General features: G+C 63.3%; 5 protein-coding genes across 5 annotated transcripts in view; 3 read left to right on the forward strand and 2 right to left on the reverse strand.

Moving 5' to 3' along the window:
* CHLRE_06g264850v5 (uncharacterized protein) overlaps positions 1-4,672 on the forward strand; it is a 16,682-nt gene extending 12,010 nt beyond the window's left edge. The window contains exons 26-34 of the mRNA XM_043062846.1: positions 251-322; positions 556-740; positions 1,126-1,241; positions 1,657-1,798; positions 2,117-2,167; positions 2,383-2,424; positions 2,572-2,712; positions 2,883-2,969; positions 3,146-4,672. Coding sequence (XP_042923552.1) covers positions 251-322; positions 556-740; positions 1,126-1,241; positions 1,657-1,798; positions 2,117-2,167; positions 2,383-2,424; positions 2,572-2,712; positions 2,883-2,969; positions 3,146-3,949 — 1,640 coding nt within the window. The 3' untranslated portion in view covers positions 3,950-4,672. The remainder of the gene's footprint in view (positions 1-250; positions 323-555; positions 741-1,125; positions 1,242-1,656; positions 1,799-2,116; positions 2,168-2,382; positions 2,425-2,571; positions 2,713-2,882; positions 2,970-3,145) is intronic.
* An 11,542-nt stretch (positions 4,673-16,214) lies between these two features.
* CHLRE_06g264900v5 (uncharacterized protein) lies at positions 16,215-16,990 on the reverse strand. Its single transcript, XM_001696231.2, has one exon. It carries the CDS (start codon positions 16,960-16,962, stop codon positions 16,501-16,503), a length of 462 nt encoding a protein of 153 aa, XP_001696283.1. The 5' UTR covers positions 16,963-16,990; the 3' UTR covers positions 16,215-16,500.
* Positions 16,991-17,120: 130 nt separating this feature from the next.
* Positions 17,121-17,912, forward strand: CHLRE_06g264950v5 (uncharacterized protein). Its single transcript, XM_001696502.2, has one exon. It carries the CDS (start codon positions 17,241-17,243, stop codon positions 17,637-17,639), a length of 399 nt encoding a protein of 132 aa, XP_001696554.1. The 5' UTR covers positions 17,121-17,240; the 3' UTR covers positions 17,640-17,912.
* A 64-nt stretch (positions 17,913-17,976) lies between these two features.
* Positions 17,977-19,160, reverse strand: CHLRE_06g265000v5 (uncharacterized protein). The gene is made up of 2 exons (XM_001696229.2): positions 18,662-19,160; positions 17,977-18,358 (listed from the first exon to the last, which is right to left on the reverse strand). The coding sequence occupies exons 1-2, from the start codon at positions 19,053-19,055 to the stop codon at positions 18,174-18,176; spliced, it is 579 nt and encodes a 192-aa protein (XP_001696281.2). The 5' UTR covers positions 19,056-19,160; the 3' UTR covers positions 17,977-18,173.
* Positions 19,161-19,280: 120 nt separating this feature from the next.
* Positions 19,281-19,802, forward strand: CHLRE_06g265050v5 (uncharacterized protein). Its single transcript, XM_001696501.2, has one exon. It carries the CDS (start codon positions 19,316-19,318, stop codon positions 19,625-19,627), a length of 312 nt encoding a protein of 103 aa, XP_001696553.1. The 5' UTR covers positions 19,281-19,315; the 3' UTR covers positions 19,628-19,802.
* The last annotated feature ends 51 nt before the right edge of the window (positions 19,803-19,853 follow it).

Raw genomic sequence — 19,853 nt, forward strand, 5'->3', positions numbered from 1 at the left:
GAATCTCTGTTATCGCAATGAGGCCGCCCGATACCAATCCGCTCCCCCGCAGTGCCGACTTCTGCGCCCCGCCCCCACCCCAGTTTGGGCTGGTATTTACACACACACACACACACACACACACACACACACACACACACACACACACACACACATTCTTTGCGCAATGTTTTCCTTGTGCTCTTTAACACACACACACACACACACACACACACCTCACCCCCGCCCCACGTGCACCCCACGCCCACAGCGGTGCTGCCCAGCAGTGATGTGGAGCTGATGGACTGGATCGACAAGGCGTTGCAGACCGGCACCTCGCCGGGTAGGGGTAGGGATGCGGGGAGGGGGGGGGTTAGGTAGGTAGCCATTCATGTAAAACGAGTCAAATTACAATTATGGGGGCGGGTGCGGGGAGGTTGCGGGAGGAGAGATGGCACTGGTGCAAGAGGCCACAAGGGGGAAGACCAACATGCAGGACAAAGGCCGTGTGTATCCCCTCGACCCAAAACTACCACAAACCACAACAACCACCCACAACCACCACAACTACCACAGGCCCGGATCCCAATGACCGCCCCCTCAACTACAACCGCTCCTCCGAGTACTACCACGACCTGGGCTTCTGGGTGGCGGTGGACGGCGCCCTGCGGCTGCAGCGCAACCTGCCCGCCGCCGCGCTGGTCACCTTCGCGCCGCCCGGCAGCTTCTACCAGGACAGCCCCATCACAGATGACGTACAGGTGGGCGTGGGGGTGGGGCTAGGGTGGTGTGGAATGGAGGAGGCTGCAGGGTGTATGGGGGCTTGGGTGGAGGGGGTGGGAGGGTGCCCGACCGCGCCTATCCTGACACGCGCCCCGCGAGATGACACGACACGCAGCCTCCTCTCCCACCCCGCCCCTGCATCCTCGTGTCTCTTTGCCTCTTACTGGAAGTGGCGGAACAACATACACACAAACACACGCAAGCAAACACGCACACACACACATGTACTCGTGTCGTCTGTTGCGTTCTGACGATGGTGTATGCGCCGCGACCCCGCTCCCCCTCCTCCGCCGCCCCCTCCCTCCCCAACCACACACCCCCGCCCCCCCCCCTCCCCCTCCCCCCCGCCCGCCTCCGCCGCAGGTCACACTGGACTATGACATGACCGCCCCGCTGGCCAACCCGCGCTGGACCGACGGCTACGTGCACTTTAGCGGCGTGCTGCACGAGCCGGGACTGTGCGTGATCGTGGACGTGCGGTGAGAAGGTGGAGGGGGGCGGGTTGTAGATGCCAGCCCAAACTAAACCGAACCAAGCTTAAACGAGCGGAGCACAGGTAGAGGCGTTAGTTGCAGGTGATAGTACTTATGGGGGCTTGTAGACGCCAGCCCGAACTAAACCGAACCCAATGCAACAGAGCGACGGGGTGGGGCAGGATGAGCAAGGGGAAAGGGGGGCAGGGGGCGGAGCCGGGAGGCGCACGCGACACGCAGTGCTGTCAATCAAGGGAACAGACTCCGTTTCGCATGGACATCAGCCGTTTCCGGGGCACTGGAGTTTGCGCTCCGGACAGCCGAGCTATCCGGTTGGCAGATAAGCCCCCCACCCCCTCCACCCCGGTGCGCAACGGCAACCCCTGCTTCCAACCTCCAACCCCAACCCCCACGTGCCCAGGCTGGTGGTTCCCTCCACCGGCACTTCCGCGCCCGCGGGCTGGACTGCTGTGCGCCTGTTTGAGCGCGAGGGGCAGTTCGTCGCCAGCGGTCACTACCACCTGCCGCTGTTCGCGGGAGTGCCCTCGCGCTTCCTGCTGCAGGTGCGGCGGCGGCGGCCGTGGGGGGTGGGGGGGGGGTTGTAGATACCAGCCCAAGGTAAACCAAACCTGGCTTGAGGTAGCAAAGCGCAGGCAGAGGGGGGAGGAAGCCGTTCATGGAGAATGTCAAGTGATTTGGGGGGGTGATTGGCAGCATGGAGAGGGTGGGTAACTGAGAGCAGCAGCGCGCTGGACAGCCTGTTATGCCGCGTGAGAAAGCATTTAAGTGCGGTAGAATGCGATGGAAGCGACCCCGGTCGAGACCCAATGTCTTGCGTCAATGCTGCATCCCCCACACCCTCTCAACTGCCCATATGACAGGAGATTGCGGCCAAGGGTGATCTGGACACAGTGATTGCCAACCAGCTGAAGGTGGGGGGCGGGCGGGGACGGATACACATACACATCCCGAGCTTGCGGCGTGCAGGTGTATGTGTATGTGCATGTGTGTGTGTGTGTGTGTGTGTGTGTGTGTGTGTGTGTGTGCGCGCGTGTGTCATCTTCTTACTTGCGCTTCATCCTGTCAGCATAGCTGCGTCCAATTCCTTTATGTCTTGGCCTCGTGTGTGGGGCTGCGGCTCCTGCAGATCGGGCGGCTCAAGATCCACGAGGAGTGCGGCAGTGTGCTGGTGAGCCGGCGGGGGGCACACAGCAGGACGGGCTGGCGCAGTATGGCACACGTGCGCACACACACACACACACACACACACATGATCCCCCCCCCCACACACACACACACGCATGCCCCTCCCTCGCCCCCACACACACACTCGCAGCTGCGCATCATGGACGTGTCGCGTGAGGGCCAGATGGAGGCGCCCGCCACGCTGGCCCCACTGGCGCTGCTGCGGCGGCCGCAGTACATGCAGCTGGCGCCGGCGCTGGGGCCCAAGCACTATGCGGCCATGTGCAAAGAGGTGGGGGCGGGTTAGGGAAGGGGGCGGCAGAGGGTGTGGTGGGAGGGGATGGTCTCCACCATTCCCCGTATCAGAGCTTGGAGGGGGATGGATTATGGTAGGGGTTGAGCGAGTTTCGGACCAGCACCTTCTTTCTTCAAGGTCGTTCATTGTGCGTGGCAAACACGCAGGTGAAGAACAAGACGTACGCCCAGGCCAAGCCCAAGAACCTGAGTGATGACGTCTGGATCGAAATGATCAACGACACAATCATCAAGGCAAGCCTATGAGCGGGTGGGGAAACTGAAAAATCATCGGTGACGGGAGAGGGTTCTACTTTTGGTTGGAGAGGGCAGGCAAGGCAGCAGCAATGCAGCCGCAAGCCGCAAAGCTTGCTGACTCGCTGCTTGGGGACCGATGCTGACAAGGACCACCCACTCCGTGCGCGCTTTAGGTCGCGGGTCTGGACGGCGGCGAGGACGAAGAAGACGTGGATGCAGGCGAGGAGGCGAGCCTGGCGGCGGCAGGCATCAGCCCGGGGCCCGGCGGCGGCGGCGGCGGCGCCACACCGCAGCAGCGGCGGACTGCTGGCAGCCGCCGCGGCGGCGGCAGCGCGGCGCAGCAGCCACTGGCGCCGATCGCCACGCCACTCCTCTCGTCCGGAGCGCCCATGGGCCCAGGCTCCGGCGGCGGCGCCGCTCCTGCGGCAGGGCCGGGCGGCGTCGCGCCTGCCCCGGGGTCGCTGTCGGCACCGCCGCCGCCGGCTCCTGGCGCCGGCATGGCGCCGCAGCCCGGGCAGGCGTGGCCCATGCCGTTCGGCGCGTTCCGGCCGCCGTACCCGTACCCCATGTACCGCCCGCCCATGATGTTTCCGTACGGCATGCCGCCGTACATGATGGGGGCGATGGGCGGAATGGGCGGAATGGGCGGAATGGGGGGGATCGGAATGCCGATTGCAATGGGCGGGATGGGCGGCGGCATGCCCATGGGGATGGGGATGGGAGGCATGGGCATGGCCGGTGGGATGGGCGGTATGCCGATGGGGGCGCCGGGCATGAATGGGATGGTGATGCCAGGGATGCCTCAGCAGCAGATGCAGCAGATGCAGCAGCAGCAGCAGATGCAGATGCAGCAACCTGGGGCAGCGGCTGGCGGGGGCGGCATGGTGGCGGCGGGGCAGGGCGTGCCGCCGCCGTCGGCACAGCCTGGGGCAGCTGCGCCAGGAGGCGCACCTGGGGCGGCGCAGCCACCAGGGTAGAGATACGTCGCTAGACGTCGCAGAGCTTAAAGCCGAGGCCGGGGCAGGGCAGTGTTGCAAACTGCATGGTGGGCAAGAAAACAGGAGGAGGCAATGTGCTGGGCCAGGGCTCCCGCCTTGCGTTTTATTAAATGATGTGACCCATTCATTCATTCCTGCACTGTCACTGTCACTATTTCCAGGGTGTGACTGTATGCGCTTGGCCCATGGATCAGCCGGAGTGGGAATGTGCGCGAGTACGGTAGATGGTCATCTCCAAAGGGAACGGACATCGGCCTGTTCAGGAACTTGACACATCATGTCGGCATACCGTATGTTGTCTCGCTCCCCGCATTGCAACAACAGCGGTGCTGTGGGCACACGAAGCGGTGATGTGGCGGTGCTGCTGTGTAGCGGCGGGCCAGGTCTCGGTAGTCAGTACGCTCCGACCTCACTATCCCAGGGTCGCCCCAGCCGGCAAATACCGTGCGTGGCGCGTCGGTGCGGCAGGTGTTTTGCGGGTGGCCGTATGCGCCCAGGCGGCGCAATAAAGCTTGTAACAAGTGGGCGACCAAGGTGGTTAGAGGGCCCGCCGGCCCGCACCTTGGCCCGCACTGCAACAGCGTATTCAAGCCTTCCACTGCCCCAGGCCTTGTTCAAAGCTCGTTCCCTTCTGGCACATCGGACCGCGGGCCGGCTTGGCGAGTTGGCGAGTTGGCGCTCTGAAACACTCATTTTGGATACCTGGGAATTTGGGATTCTGGGGCGTGCGCACGGGCTTGTGCCACCCAGCGCTCGTATCTTACGAAGGCAGGGGCGGCGTCAGTGGCCGAATTCCTTAAAATGGCTTCGTTCACCCCCAAAACTTTTTCCGGGGGCTCCGCCCCCGACCCGCACGATGTCGACACCGACACGACACGCCCACTCCTCCCCTGCTTCCCGCCGACCCAACCTCACTCTCCCGCCAGGTAAAAAAGTGTCTCCCGCCGTCAACACCCATAGATACAGCCCTTTGAGCCTTCTTACCATATGCCACGCAGGTTTCGGCCGTGGAGTAGCCGCTGGAACCCCCTGTCCTTGGCCAAAAGTGGCCGAAATCCCAAAAATGTCTTCGTCTGTTTGCAGAAAGACCCCCCAAGATCCCGTGCGTTTTGGCCGAAATTCCAAGTCAAGGTCAAAAACATTTCGTCCGCCAGAGGCCTTTTTGGGCAAATTTCGTTCCGAACGAAGGAAGATACGAGCGCTGGTGCCACCTCCCTTGTGCCCCCCAGGCTACATCCCACATGATCGTACTGTACCGCTATTGCATCACCCTGTTAAGTAACCAATACAGGTGTTCGGACGAGTAAAAGGGTAACCATGGCAACCTGCGTACCCGTTGCATACGGCTCCCGTAATCTACCCAACAGGCGAACAGAAGCTTCCCGCATGAAGCATGAATCACCGCCGCCGCCGCTCGGTAAGCCAGTCATGGGCCCGGCGTGTGACCGGGCGCAGCCCGGCTGCCGGCGTCGTAATACGGGACACTCATGCGACATGTCAGCTGCTGTGCACAAGAGGGTCCAGGGCATGTGGTTGTGTGCGCGCAGGAGTGCGTGCCGTTGAGAGCGTGTGGGCGTGCCCGCTGCTGCGGGGCAGCGTGTGCAGCACAAGTGCCCCGGAGGCTGTGCGGCGCGCCTGCCCCGCCCCGCAGTGTCAAGCTACACTAGGTGGCATGCAAACACGGCACTCAGCCCGACATAATTAGCGGTGCCCTGACCACACGGTGGCCGGGCGCCCAGAAGCCCCTCCCGGCGCATTGCCCATCGACGGGCCCAGCGCCTGTGTGGCGGCCCCACAAATGCCCCAACCTGCATGGACTAGGCTGATGACCATAGATGCATGCCCACAGCATACTGGCTGGGCAGGGCGCACATCGCTGGTTCGCGTGTGGGCATGTCGGCATGGTTGGCGGGTCCGCATCTTGGAATGAGTCCGCCTACCCCCACTTCAAGGTATCTTGTTTGCGGTCTTTTACATAAACGTATATGCTGACAGGAGTATGGAGGAACCGACGCCATGAAAGTGGCGACTTTTAGGCTGACCTTGCGTGGCTCGCGCGAGGGTCGGTCGCGCTGGAAAGGCGAAAACAATTCATGGCAGCAGCCCCGAGGCCACTTGACCCACACGCAACAGAGATACACATTATATATGTAATATGAAATACTCGCATAGGCAAGCAGCCGCATGGCACAGGTGTGCCACGCCGTGCCGTCGCCGGCGGCCCTCGCCGCGCCACCTCGGGGCCACCGGGGCCCGCCCGGCCCCTCCGCCGCGTGCAAAGTGGGTCCCTGGGCTCCCAGCTAGCTTGCACTATGAGGCCAGCAGCCGCCACTGCAGTCGCGCCCGGCAGGGCACAGCATGCAGGAGCCCAGGCCGCGGCGCCATGGTGGGGCCCTGAGCGCTGCCCAGCCAGGCGAGCAGACGCTCTTGTGCCATAGACCGGCGCCCACAGGGGCCGTAAGGCTATGTGACAAGGCTGTGATATACATCAGTGACAGAGGCCAGCGAAATGGGTGATATCAAGCCCGTATGATGTACACACGTCCCTCTCACCTTCCTCTCACCCTGCATCACCGCCGCCGCCGCCGCTTGGTAAGCCAGTCACGGGCCCGGCGTGCGACCGGGCGCAGCCGGGCTGCCGGCGTCATAATACGGGAAACATATGTGACAATGTCAGCTGCTGTGCACAAGAGGGTCCAGGGCATGTGGTTGTGGCGTGGCGCGCAGGAGTGCATGCCGTTGTGGGTGTGCGTGTGGGCGTGCCCGCTGCGGGGCAGCGTGTGCAGCACAAGTGCCCCGGAGGCTGTGCGGCGCGCCTGCCCCGCCCCGCAGTGTCAAGCTACACTAGGTGGCATGCAAACACGGCACTCAGCCCGACATTACTAGCGGTGCCCTGACCAAACGGTGGCCGGGCGCCCGGAAGCCCCTCCCGGCGCAGTGCCCTTCGACGGGCCCAGCGCCTGTGTGGCGGCCCCACAAATGCCCCAACCTGCATGGACTAGGCTGATGACCATAGGCGCGTGCCCACAGCATACTGGCTGGGCAGGGCGCGCATCGCTGGTTCGCGTGTGGGCATGTCGGCATGGTTGGCGCCGGTCCGCATCTTGGAATGAGTCGGCCTACCCCCACTTCAAGGTGTCTTGTTTGCGGTCTTTTACATAAACGTATATGCTGATAGGAGTATGGAGGAACCGACGCCATGAAAGTGGCGACTTTTAGCCTGACCTTGTGTGGCTCGCGCGAGGGTCGGGCCGCTGGAAAGGCGAAAACAATTCATGGCAGCAGCCCCGAGGCCACTTGACCCACACGCAACAGAGATACACATTATATATGTAATATGAAATACTCGCATAGGCAAGCAGCCGCATGGCACAGGTGTGCCACGCCGTGCCGTCGCCGGCGGCCCTCGCCGCGCCACCTCGGGGCCACCGGGGCCCGCCCGGCCCCTCCGCCGCGTGCACAGTGGGTCCCTGGGCTCCCAGCTAGCTTGCACTATGAGGCCAGCAGCCGCCACTGCAGTCGCGCCCGGCAGGGCATAGCACGTAGGAGCCCAGGCCGCGGCGCCATGGTGGGGCCCTGGCGCTGCCCAGCCAGGCGAGCAGACGCTCTTGTGCCATAGACCGGCGCCCACAGGGGCCGTAAGACTATGTGACAAGGCTGTGATATACATCAGTGACAGAGGCCAGCGAAAGGGGTGACATCAAGCCCGTATGATGTACACACGTCCCTCTCACCTTCCTCTCACCTGCTCCACCGCTGCCACCGCCGCTTGGTAAGCCAGTCACGGGCCCGGCGTGCGACCGGGCGCAGCCCGGCTGCCAGCGTCATAATACGGGAAACATATGTGACAATGTCAGCTGCTGTGCACAAGAGGGTCCAGGGCATGTGGTTGTGGCGTGGCGCGCAGGAGTGCATGCCGTTGTGGGTGTGCGTGTGGGCGTGCCCGCTGCGGGGCAGCGTGTGCAGCACAAGTGCCCCGGAGGCTGTGCGGCGCGCCTGCCCCGCCCCGCAGTGTCAAGCTACACTAGGTGGCATGCAAACACGGCACTCAGCCCGACATTACTAGCGGTGCCCTGACCAAACGGTGGCCGGGCGCCCGGAAGCCCCTCCCGGCGCAGTGCCCTTCGACGGGCCCAGCGCCTGTGTGGCGGCCCCACAAATGCCCCAACCTGCATGGACTAGGCTGATGACCATAGGCGCGTGCCCACAGCATACTGGCTGGGCAGGGCGCGCATCGCTGGTTCGCGTGTGGGCATGTCGGCATGGTTGGCGCCGGTCCGCATCTTGGAATGAGTCGGCCTACCCCCACTTCAAGGTGTCTTGTTTGCGGTCTTTTACATAAACGTATATGCTGATAGGAGTATGGAGGAACCGACGCCATGAAAGTGGCGACTTTTAGCCTGACCTTGTGTGGCTCGCGCGAGGGTCGGGCCGCTGGAAAGGCGAAAACAATTCATGGCAGCAGCCCCGAGGCCACTTGACCCACACGCAACAGAGATACACATTATATATGTAATATGAAATACTCGCATAGGCAAGCAGCCGCATGGCACAGGTGTGCCACGCCGTGCCGTCGCCGGCGGCCCTCGCCGCGCCACCTCGGGGCCACCGGGGCCCGCCCGGCCCCTCCGCCGCGTGCACAGTGGGTCCCTGGGCTCCCAGCTAGCTTGCACTATGAGGCCAGCAGCCGCCACTGCAGTCGCGCCCGGCAGGGCATAGCACGTAGGAGCCCAGGCCGCGGCGCCATGGTGGGGCCCTGGCGCTGCCCAGCCAGGCGAGCAGACGCTCTTGTGCCATAGACCGGCGCCCACAGGGGCCGTAAGACTATGTGACAAGGCTGTGATATACATCAGTGACAGAGGCCAGCGAAAGGGGTGACATCAAGCCCGTATGATGTACACACGTCCCTCTCACCTTCCTCTCACCTGCTCCACCGCTGCCACCGCCGCTTGGTAAGCCAGTCACGGGCCCGGCGTGTGACCGGGCGCAGCCCGGCTGCCGGCGTCGTAATACGGGACACTCATGCGACATGTCAGCTGCTGTGCACAAGAGGGTCCAGGGCATGTGGTTGTGTGCGCGCAGGAGTGCGTGCCGTTGAGAGCGTGTGGGCGTGCCCGCTGCTGCGGGGCAGCGTGTGCAGCACAAGTGCCCCGGAGGCTGTGCGGCGCGCCTGCCCCGCCCCGCAGTGTCAAGCTACACTAGGTGGCATGCAAACACGGCACTCAGCCCGACATAATTAGCGGTGCCCTGACCACACGGTGGCCGGGCGCCCAGAAGCCCCTCCCGGCGCATTGCCCATCGACGGGCCCAGCGCCTGTGTGGCGGCCCCACAAATGCCCCAACCTGCATGGACTAGGCTGATGACCATAGATGCATGCCCACAGCATACTGGCTGGGCAGGGCGCACATCGCTGGTTCGCGTGTGGGCATGTCGGCATGGTTGGCGGGTCCGCATCTTGGAATGAGTCGGCCTACCCCCACTTCAAGGTATCTTGTTTGCGGTCTTTTACATAAACGTATATGCTGACAGGAGTATGGAGGAACCGACGCCATGAAAGTGGCGACTTTTAGCCTGACCTTGCGTGGCTCGCGCGAGGGTCGGTCGCGCTGGAAAGGCGAAAACAATTCATGGCAGCAGCCCCGAGGCCACTTGACCCACACGCAACAGAGATACACATTATATATGTAATATGAAATACTCGCATAGGCAAGCAGCCGCATGGCACAGGTGTGCCACGCCGTGCCGTCGCCGGCGGCCCTCGCCGCGCCACCTCGGGGCCACCGGGGCCCGCCCGGCCCCTCCGCCGCGTGCAAAGTGGGTCCCTGGGCTCCCAGCTAGCTTGCACTATGAGGCCAGCAGCCGCCACTGCAGTCGCGCCCGGCAGGGCACAGCATGCAGGAGCCCAGGCCGCGGCGCCATGGTGGGGCCCTGAGCGCTGCCCAGCCAGGCGAGCAGACGCTCTTGTGCCATAGACCGGCGCCCACAGGGGCCGTAAGGCTATGTGACAAGGCTGTGATATACATCAGTGACAGAGGCCAGCGAAAGGGGTGATATCAAGCCCGTATGATGTACACACGTCCCTCTCACCTTCCTCTCACCTGCTCCACCGCCGCCGCCGCTCGGTAAGCCAGTCATGGGCCCGGCGTGTGACCGGGCGCAGCCCGGCTGCCAGCGTCATAATACGGGAAACATATGTGACAATGTCAGCTGCTGTGCACAAGAGGGTCCAGGGCATGTGGTTGTGGCGTGGCGCGCAGGAGTGCATGCCGTTGTGGGTGTGCGTGTGGGCGTGCCCGCTGCGGGGCAGCGTGTGCAGCACAAGTGCCCCGGAGGCTGTGCGGCGCGCCTGCCCCGCCCCGCAGTGTCAAGCTACACTAGGTGGCATGCAAACACGGCACTCAGCCCGACATTACTAGCGGTGCCCTGACCACACGGTGGCCGGGCGCCCGGAAGCCCCTCCCGGCGCAATGCCCTTCGACGGGCCCAGCGCCTGTGTGGCGGCCCCACAAATGCCCCAACCTGCATGGACTAGGCTGATGACCATAGGCGCTTGCCCACAGCATACTGGCTGGGCAGGGCGCGCATCGCTGGTTCGCGTGTGGGCATGTCGGCATGGTTGGCGGGTCCGCATCTTGGAATGAGTCGGCCTACCCCCACTTCAAGGTGTCTTGTTTGCGGTCTTTTACATAAACGTATATGCTGATAGGAGTATGGAGGAACCGACGCCATGAAAGTGGCGACTTTTAGCCTGACCTTGTGTGGCTCGCGCGAGGGTCGGGCCGCTGGAAAGGCGAAAACAATTCATGGCAGCAGCCCCGAGGCCACTTGACCCACACGCAACAGAGATACACATTATATATGTAATATGAAATACTCGCATAGGCAAGCAGCCGCATGGCACAGGTGTGCCACGCCGTGCCGTCGCCGGCGGCCCTCGCCGCGCCACCTCGGGGCCACCGGGGCCCGCCCGGCCCCTCCGCCGCGTGCACAGTGGGTCCCTGGGCTCCCAGCTAGCTTGCACTATGAGGCCAGCAGCCGCCACTGCAGTCGCGCCCGGCAGGGCATAGCACGTAGGAGCCCAGGCCGCGGCGCCATGGTGGGGCCCTGGCGCTGCCCAGCCAGGCGAGCAGACGCTCTTGTGCCATAGACCGGCGCCCACAGGGGCCGTAAGACTATGTGACAAGGCTGTGATATACATCAGTGACAGAGGCCAGCGAAAGGGGTGACATCAAGCCCGTATGATGTACACACGTCCCTCTCACCTTCCTCTCACCTGCTCCACCGTTGCCACCGCCGCTTGGTAAGCCAGTCACGGGCCCGGCGTGCGACCGGGCGCAGCCCGGCTGCCAGCGTCATAATACGGGAAACATATGTGACAATGTCAGCTGCTGTGCACAAGAGGGTCCAGGGCATGTGGTTGTGGCGTGGCGCGCAGGAGTGCATGCCGTTGTGGGTGTGCGTGTGGGCGTGCCCGCTGCGGGGCAGCGTGTGCAGCACAAGTGCCCCGGAGGCTGTGCGGCGCGCCTGCCCCGCCCCGCAGTGTCAAGCTACACTAGGTGGCATGCAAACACGGCACTCAGCCCGACATTACTAGCGGTGCCCTGACCACACGGTGGCCGGGCGCCCGGAAGCCCCTCCCGGCGCAGTGCCCTTCGACGGGCCCAGCGCCTGTGTGGCGGCCCCACAAATGCCCCAACCTGCATGGACTAGGCTGATGACCATAGATGCATGCCCACAGCATACTGGCTGGGCAGGGCGCACATCGCTGGTTCGCGTGTGGGCATGTCGGCATGGTTGGCGGGTCCGCATCTTGGAATGAGTCCGCCTACCCCCACTTCAAGGTATCTTGTTTGCGGTCTTTTACATAAACGTATATGCTGACAGGAGTATGGAGGAACCGACGCCATGAAAGTGGCGACTTTTAGCCTGACCTTGTGTGGCTCGCGCGAGGGTCGGGCCGCTGGAAAGGCGAAAACAATTCATGGCAGCAGCCCCGAGGCCACTTGACCCACACGCAACAGAGATACACATTATATATGTAATATGAAATACTCGCATAGGCAAGCAGCCGCATGGCACAGGTGTGCCACGCCGTGCCGTCGCCGGCGGCCCTCGCCGCGCCACCTCGGGGCCACCGGGGCCCGCCCGGCCCCTCCGCCGCGTGCACAGTGGGTCCCTGGGCTCCCAGCTAGCTTGCACTATGAGGCCAGCAGCCGCCACTGCAGTCGCGCCCGGCAGGGCATAGCACGTAGGAGCCCAGGCCGCGGCGCCATGGTGGGGCCCTGGCGCTGCCCAGCCAGGCGAGCAGACGCTCTTGTGCCATAGACCGGCGCCCACAGGGGCCGTAAGACTATGTGACAAGGCTGTGATATACATCAGTGACAGAGGCCAGCGAAAGGGGTGACATCAAGCCCGTATGATGTACACACGTCCCTCTCACCTTCCTCTCACCTGCTCCACCGCTGCCACCGCCGCTTGGTAAGCCAGTCACGGGCCCGGCGTGTGACCGGGCGCAGCCCGGCTGCCGGCGTCGTAATACGGGACACTCATGCGACATGTCAGCTGCTGTGCACAAGAGGGTCCAGGGCATGTGGTTGTGTGCGCGCAGGAGTGCGTGCCGTTGAGAGCGTGTGGGCGTGCCCGCTGCTGCGGGGCAGCGTGTGCAGCACAAGTGCCCCGGAGGCTGTGCGGCGCGCCTGCCCCGCCCCGCAGTGTCAAGCTACACTAGGTGGCATGCAAACACGGCACTCAGCCCGACATTACTAGCGGTGCCCTGACCACACGGTGGCCGGGCGCCCAGAAGCCCCTCCCGGCGCATTGCCCATCGACGGGCCCAGCGCCTGTGTGGCGGCCCCACAAATGCCCCAACCTGCATGGACTAGGCTGATGACCATAGATGCATGCCCACAGCATACTGGCTGGGCAGGGCGCACATCGCTGGTTCGCGTGTGGGCATGTCGGCATGGTTGGCGGGTCCGCATCTTGGAATGAGTCCGCCTACCCCCACTTCAAGGTATCTTGTTTGCGGTCTTTTACATAAACGTATATGCTGACAGGAGTATGGAGGAACCGACGCCATGAAAGTGGCGACTTTTAGCCTGACCTTGCGTGGCTCGCGCGAGGGTCGGTCGCGCTGGAAAGGCGAAAACAATTCATGGCAGCAGCCCCGAGGCCACTTGACCCACACGCAACAGAGATACACATTATATATGTAATATGAAATACTCGCATAGGCAAGCAGCCGCATGGCACAGGTGTGCCACGCCGTGCCGTCGCCGGCGGCCCTCGCCGCGCCACCTCGGGGCCACCGGGGCCCGCCCGGCCCCTCCGCCGCGTGCAAAGTGGGTCCCTGGGCTCCCATCTAGCTTGCACTATGAGGCCAGCAGCCGCCACTGCAGTCGCGCCCGGCAGGGCACAGCATGCAGGAGCCCAGGCCGCGGCGCCATGGTGGGGCCCTGAGCGCTGCCCAGCCAGGCGAGCAGACGCTCTTGTGCCATAGACCGGCGCCCACAGGGGCCGTAAGGCTATGTGACAAGGCTGTGATATACATCAGTGACAGAGGCCAGCGAAATGGGTGACATCAAGCCCGTATGATGTACACACGTCCCTCTCACCTTCCTCTCACCTGCTCCACCGCCGCCGCCGCTCGGTAAGCCAGTCATGGGCCCGGCGTGTGACCGGGCGCAGCCCGGCTGCCAGCGTCATAATACGGGAAACATATGTGACAATGTCAGCTGCTGTGCACAAGAGGGTCCAGGGCATGTGGTTGTGGCGTGGCGCGCAGGAGTGCATGCCGTTGTGGGTGTGCGTGTGGGCGTGCCCGCTGCGGGGCAGCGTGTGCAGCACAAGTGCCCCGGAGGCTGTGCGGCGCGCCTGCCCCGCCCCGCAGTGTCAAGCTACACTAGGTGGCATGCAAACACGGCACTCAGCCCGACATTACTAGCGGTGCCCTGACCACACGGTGGCCGGGCGCCCGGAAGCCCCTCCCGGCGCAGTGCCCTTCGACGGGCCCAGCGCCTGTGTGGCGGCCCCACAAATGCCCCAACCTGCATGGACTAGGCTGATGACCATAGGCGCTTGCCCACAGCATACTGGCTGGGCAGGGCGCGCATCGCTGGTTCGCGTGTGGGCATGTCGGCATGGTTGGCGGGTCCGCATCTTGGAATGAGTCGGCCTACCCCCACTTCAAGGTGTCTTGTTTGCGGTCTTTTACATAAACGTATATGCTGATAGGAGTATGGAGGAACCGACGCCATGAAAGTGGCGACTTTTAGCCTGACCTTGTGTGGCTCGCGCGAGGGTCGGGCCGCTGGAAAGGCGAAAACAATTCATGGCAGCAGCCCCGAGGCCACTTGACCCACACGCAACAGAGATACACATTATATATGTAATATGAAATACTCGCATAGGCAAGCAGCCGCATGGCACAGGTGTGCCACGGCGTGCCGTCGCCGGCGGCCCTCGCCGCGCCACCTCGGGGCCACCGGGGCCCGCCCGGCCCCTCCGCCGCGTGCACAGTGGGTCCCTGGGCTCCCAGCTAGCTTGCACTATGAGGCCAGCAGCCGCCACTGCAGTCGCGCCCGGCAGGGCATAGCACGTAGGAGCCCAGGCCGCGGCGCCATGGTGGGGCCCTGGCGCTGCCCAGCCAGGCGAGCAGACGCTCTTGTGCCATAGACCGGCGCCCACAGGGGCCGTAAGACTATGTGACAAGGCTGTGATATACATCAGTGACAGAGGCCAGCGAAAGGGGTGACATCAAGCCCGTATGATGTACACACGTCCCTCTCACCTTCCTCTCACCTGCTCCACCGCTGCCACCGCCGCTTGGTAAGCCAGTCACGGGCCCGGCGTGCGACCGGGCGCAGCCCGGCTGCCAGCGTCATAATACGGGAAACATATGTGACAATGTCAGCTGCTGTGCACAAGAGGGTCCAGGGCATGTGGTTGTGGCGTGGCGCGCAGGAGTGCATGCCGTTGTGGGTGTGCGTGTGGGCGTGCCCGCTGCGGGGCAGCGTGTGCAGCACAAGTGCCCCGGAGGCTGTGCGGCGCGCCTGCCCCGCCCCGCAGTGTCAAGCTACACTAGGTGGCATGCAAACACGGCACTCAGCCCGACATTACTAGCGGTGCCCTGACCACACGGTGGCCGGGCGCCCGGAAGCCCCTCCCGGCGCAGTGCCCTTCGACGGGCCCAGCGCCTGTGTGGCGGCCCCACAAATGCCCCAACCTGCATGGACTAGGCTGATGACCATAGGCGCGTGCCCACAGCATACTGGCTGGGCAGGGCGCGCATCGCTGGTTCGCGTGTGGGCATGTCGGCATGGTTGGCGGGTCCGCATCTTGGAATGAGTCGGCCTACCCCCACTTCAAGGTGTCTTGTTTGCGGTCTTTTACATAAACGTATATGCTGATAGGAGTATGGAGGAACCGACGCCATGAAAGTGGCGACTTTTAGCCTGACCTTGTGTGGCTCGCGCGAGGGTCGGGCCGCTGGAAAGGCGAAAACAATTCATGGCAGCAGCCCCGAGGCCACTTGACCCACACGCAACAGAGATACACATTATATATGTAATATGAAATACTCGCATAGGCAAGCAGCCGCATGGCACAGGTGTGCCACGCCGTGCCGTCGCCGGCGGCCCTCGCCGCGCCACCTCGGGGCCACCGGGGCCCGCCCGGCCCCTCCGCCGCGTGCACAGTGGGTCCCTAGGCTCCCAGCTAGCTTGCACTATGAGGCCAGCAGCCGCCACTGCAGTCGCGCCCGGCAGGGCATAGCACGTAGGAGCCCAGGCCGCGGCGCCATGGTGGGGCCCTGGCGCTGCCCAGCCAGGCGAGCAGACGCTCTTGTGCCATAGACCGGCGCCCACAGGGGCCGTAAGACTATGTGACAAGGCTGTGATATACATCAGTGACAGAGGCCAGCGAAAGGGGTGACATCAAGCCCGTATGATGTACACACGTCCCTCTCACCTTCCTCTCACCTGCTCCACCGCTGCCACCGCCGCTTGGTAAGCCAGTCACGGGCCCGGCGTGCGACCGGGCGCAGCCCGGCTGCCAGCGTCATAATACGGGAAACATATGTGACAATGTCAGCTGCTGTGCACAAGAGGGTCCAGGGCATGTGGTTGTGGCGTGGCGCGCAGGAGTGCATGCCGTTGTGGGTGTGCGTGTGGGCGTGCCCGCTGCGGGGCAGCGTGTGCAGCACAAGTGCCCCGGAGGCTGTGCGGCGCGCCTGCCCCGCCCCGCAGTGTCAAGCTACACTAGGTGGCATGCAAACACGGCACTCAGCCCGACATTACTAGCGGTGCCCTGACCAAACGGTGGCCGGGCGCCCGGAAGCCCCTCCCGGCGCAGTGCCCTTCAAAACCCTCGTCTCCGCTCCGCTTCAGTGGCCCTCACCCCATGCGACCTGCTGTCCAGGCTCACCCGCTGCCCACGCCATCCCAAACCTTACGTCCCGTGTCAAGGTGGTGTTGAGAAACACCGAGTTTTGTTTAGAGGGTTGAAGACAAGGTCCAGCCTCTGAGCGCGCTTAGCCCGAGGTGAACTTGGTCACGGCCTTGGTGCCCTCCGACACCGCGTGCTTGGCCAGCTCGCCGGGCAGCACCAGGCGCACGGCGGTCTGGATCTCGCGGGAGGTGACGGTGGGCTTCTTGTTGTAGCGGCTCAGCTTGGAGGCCTCGGTGGCCACCTTCTCAAAGATGTCGTTGATGAAGCTGTTCATGATGGACATGGCCTTGCTGCTGATGCCGGTGTCGGGGTGCACCTGCTTGAGCACCTTGTAGATGTACAGCTTGTAGGTCTCCACGGCGCTCTTCTTCTTCTTCTTGTCCTTCTTCTCGCCGTCGCCCTTGGGCTCCTTAGCAGCCTTCTTGGAAGGCTCCTTCTTGGCCTTCTTGGCGGCCTTCTCGGCCTTAGGTTTGGCGTCAGCCTTGGCAGGGGCCTCGGCGCCGGCCTCGGCGGTCGCGGGCTTCTCGTCCTTCTTGGGGGCCATATTGATAGACTTGTTAATGCGGCGGAGGTACTGAGTGTCTTGGGATAATCGCACTGAATGACAATGCGCTATTTATTGCTGGAGTCGGCATCGGGGTGGCCAGGGTGAGGCGAGCGGTTGTTTGACCAACCGACACCTCGCGTTGACCGCTTGACCAGGGCGAGCCGTCGCGCCCAGGGACTCGTCTATATAAATACGAGGCGTTTCTCTGCAACTCAAATAAAGTTCCACATCCGCAACTCGTTAATTCTCTCTTTCTTCAACTCCAACCCAACACAATGGCTGGTCGCGGCAAGGGCAAGACCTCGGGCAAGAAGGCCGTGAGCCGCAGCGCCAAGGCCGGCCTGCAGTTCCCTGTGGGCCGCATTGCGCGCTACCTGAAGAAGGGCAAGTACGCCGAGCGCATCGGTGCCGGCGCGCCCGTGTACCTGGCCGCCGTGCTGGAGTACCTGACCGCAGAGGTGCTGGAGCTGGCCGGCAACGCCGCCCGCGACAACAAGAAGAACCGCATCGTGCCCCGCCACATCCAGCTGGCCATTCGCAACGATGAGGAGCTGGGTAAGCTGCTGGGCGAGGTGACCATCGCCTCGGGCGGTGTGCTGCCCAACATCCACGCCGTGCTGCTGCCCAAGAAGACCAAGGGCGGCAAGGCCGAGGACGGCTCTGCCGCTGTGTAAGCGGGCTCATGCTTCGCTGCACGCGTGTAGCTACAGCTGTCACGCTGCTTCCCTCAAACTCGGTGTTTATCAACACCACCATTCACGTGTCACTTCGCGTGTTCAGGGTTTGGGTAACGGGTGTCAAAGGCGCTCTGGGGACCGCCCACTTGCAGGGTTGGATGGGCGTAGGTACCAATTCGTTCTTCACACGTATGGGTGGGCGGGGGCTGGGCACAGAGTGTAGGTTGGTTCAGGGCGGAGACGTGTCAGAAGCTTTGTTACCCCTTCCCCCTCTGCCCCTAGCCTGCTCAATCGTTCACACTTTGAGCAGGGCCAGGCGGCCCATATTACTCTGGCAGCTTGTATTTTACATTTGGGAAGCTGTGCATGCCATTTCTCACGGCCGGCACGCAAGCACGCGTAAGCCCATGTTGTAAGATCGCCCATGTACAAACCACTTACCAGTATCACGTACTACAACTCGCATCTAAAACCAAAGCAGCTGCCTTGCAGGCTATCCGGTAACATGTTAATCACGACAGGCAAAACCATCTAGCACGCCACGGCCAGACCCATGCTGGAGACGGGCAGGCCGGCTGCCAACAGCTGGCGCGACGCCATGGAGCCGCCGCTGACGTCCACCACCACCACCGAACCCGAGCGGGGCGACACGGAGAACAGCAGATCACCCGCCGCGGCGGTGTCCAGCAGGCCATAGGTGTTGGCGGGGGTGCTGCCTGTGGGGGCGTGAGACCTGTGGGGCATGTACAAAATCCATATTGCTTGATTTGCCCTACAGGCTACTGACGCAGGGAGTCTTCACGCCTGCGCTGCCGTGTGAACCGCACCCTTCCCGTGAGATAAAGGTCCATCACGCTACGCTGATACAATCAGACAACAAGTCCACATGCATCCAAATGTGTATCCTGTGCCGTTGCTTAGGTGGTGTTGAGAAACACCGAGTTTTGTTGAAAGGTAGAGCACAGCCTTTGCACAGGGGCAAACCAGGCGGCCCGGGCAGCCCGCTTAAGCGCGCTCGCCACGGATGCGGCGGGCCAGCTGGATGTCCTTGGGCATGATCGTCACACGCTTGGCGTGGATGGCGCACAGGTTGGTGTCCTCGAACAGGCCCACCAGGTAGGCCTCAGCGGCCTCCTGGAGCGCCAGCACGGCCTGGCTCTGGAAGCGCAGGTCGGTCTTGAAGTCCTGGGCAATCTCACGCACCAGGCGCTGGAACGGCAGCTTGCGGATCAGCAGCTCAGTCGACTTCTGGTACTTGCGGATCTCGCGCAGCGCCACGGTACCGGGGCGGTAGCGGTGAGGCTTCTTCACACCGCCGGTGGCGGGGGTCTTGCGAGCGGCCTTGGTGGCCAGCTGCTTGCGGGGCGCCTTGCCGCCGGTGGACTTGCGGGCAGTCTGCTTGGTGCGGGCCATTTTCGATGATTAATGCTTCTGTGATGAAGTAATTATGAATAGTGTGCAGCTCAAGCTGTTTTTATCGCAAAGGCCGACCGATGCATGGGGCCCGGGCGGGCACAGGTGAGGCGGTGGAGTCAACGCTCCGGTCAATGCTCAGACTGGCCAACGACCGAAGTCGTTGCGCCAGCCCCCGCGCCCCATAATATGGCTCTGTACTTCATAAGAGGTATTCCACAGCTATTTTTCCTCTTTTAACTTCACCAACTCTTCTGAAAATGTCTGGACGTGGCAAGGGCGGCAAGGGCCTGGGCAAGGGCGGTGCCAAGCGCCACCGCAAGGTGCTTCGCGACAACATCCAGGGCATTACCAAGCCCGCTATCCGCCGTCTGGCTCGTCGTGGCGGCGTGAAGCGTATCAGCGGCCTGATCTACGAGGAGACCCGCACGGTGCTGAAGACCTTCCTGGAGAACGTCATCCGCGACTCGGTCACCTACACCGAGCACGCTCGCCGCAAGACCGTGACCGCCATGGACGTGGTGTACGCCCTGAAGCGCCAGGGTCGCACCCTGTACGGTTTCGGCGGCTAAGCGGCTACTGCGCTGCTGCTGCCAAGCTCGGGCGGCGGCTGTGGCCAGTCACGGCACGGATCCACCATGGCTTGCGCCTTCCCTGGGCTGCCTGCCTCTTCCTCCAAACTCGGTGTTTCTCAACACCACCCTACTTTGGTCTTGGTGTACCGGGCTGATCCTATGCCATGTCGATGGCTGTGGGGATAGGATGGCCGCCTCAAGATAAGGAATGCACAGCGGGAGA

The sequence above is a fragment of the Chlamydomonas reinhardtii genome, chromosome 6, assembly GCF_000002595.2.
Source record: "Chlamydomonas reinhardtii strain CC-503 cw92 mt+ chromosome 6, whole genome shotgun sequence".
NCBI lineage: Eukaryota > Viridiplantae > Chlorophyta > Chlorophyceae > Chlamydomonadales > Chlamydomonadaceae > Chlamydomonas > Chlamydomonas reinhardtii.

Coding starts and splice junctions, on each gene's coding strand:
- CHLRE_06g264900v5 (XM_001696231.2), bottom strand. CDS start 16,962: ATGGCCCCCAAGAAGGACGAGAAGCCCGCGACCGCCGAGGCCGGCGCC.
- CHLRE_06g264950v5 (XM_001696502.2), top strand. CDS start 17,241: ATGGCTGGTCGCGGCAAGGGCAAGACCTCGGGCAAGAAGGCCGTGAGC.
- CHLRE_06g265000v5 (XM_001696229.2), bottom strand. CDS start 19,055: ATGGCCCGCACCAAGCAGACTGCCCGCAAGTCCACCGGCGGCAAGGCG. Junction 18,359..18,661: donor GCTGGCCCGCCGCATCCGTG/GCGAGCGCGCTT, acceptor ACGCCCCCACAG/GCAGCACCCCCGCCAACACC.
- CHLRE_06g265050v5 (XM_001696501.2), top strand. CDS start 19,316: ATGTCTGGACGTGGCAAGGGCGGCAAGGGCCTGGGCAAGGGCGGTGCC.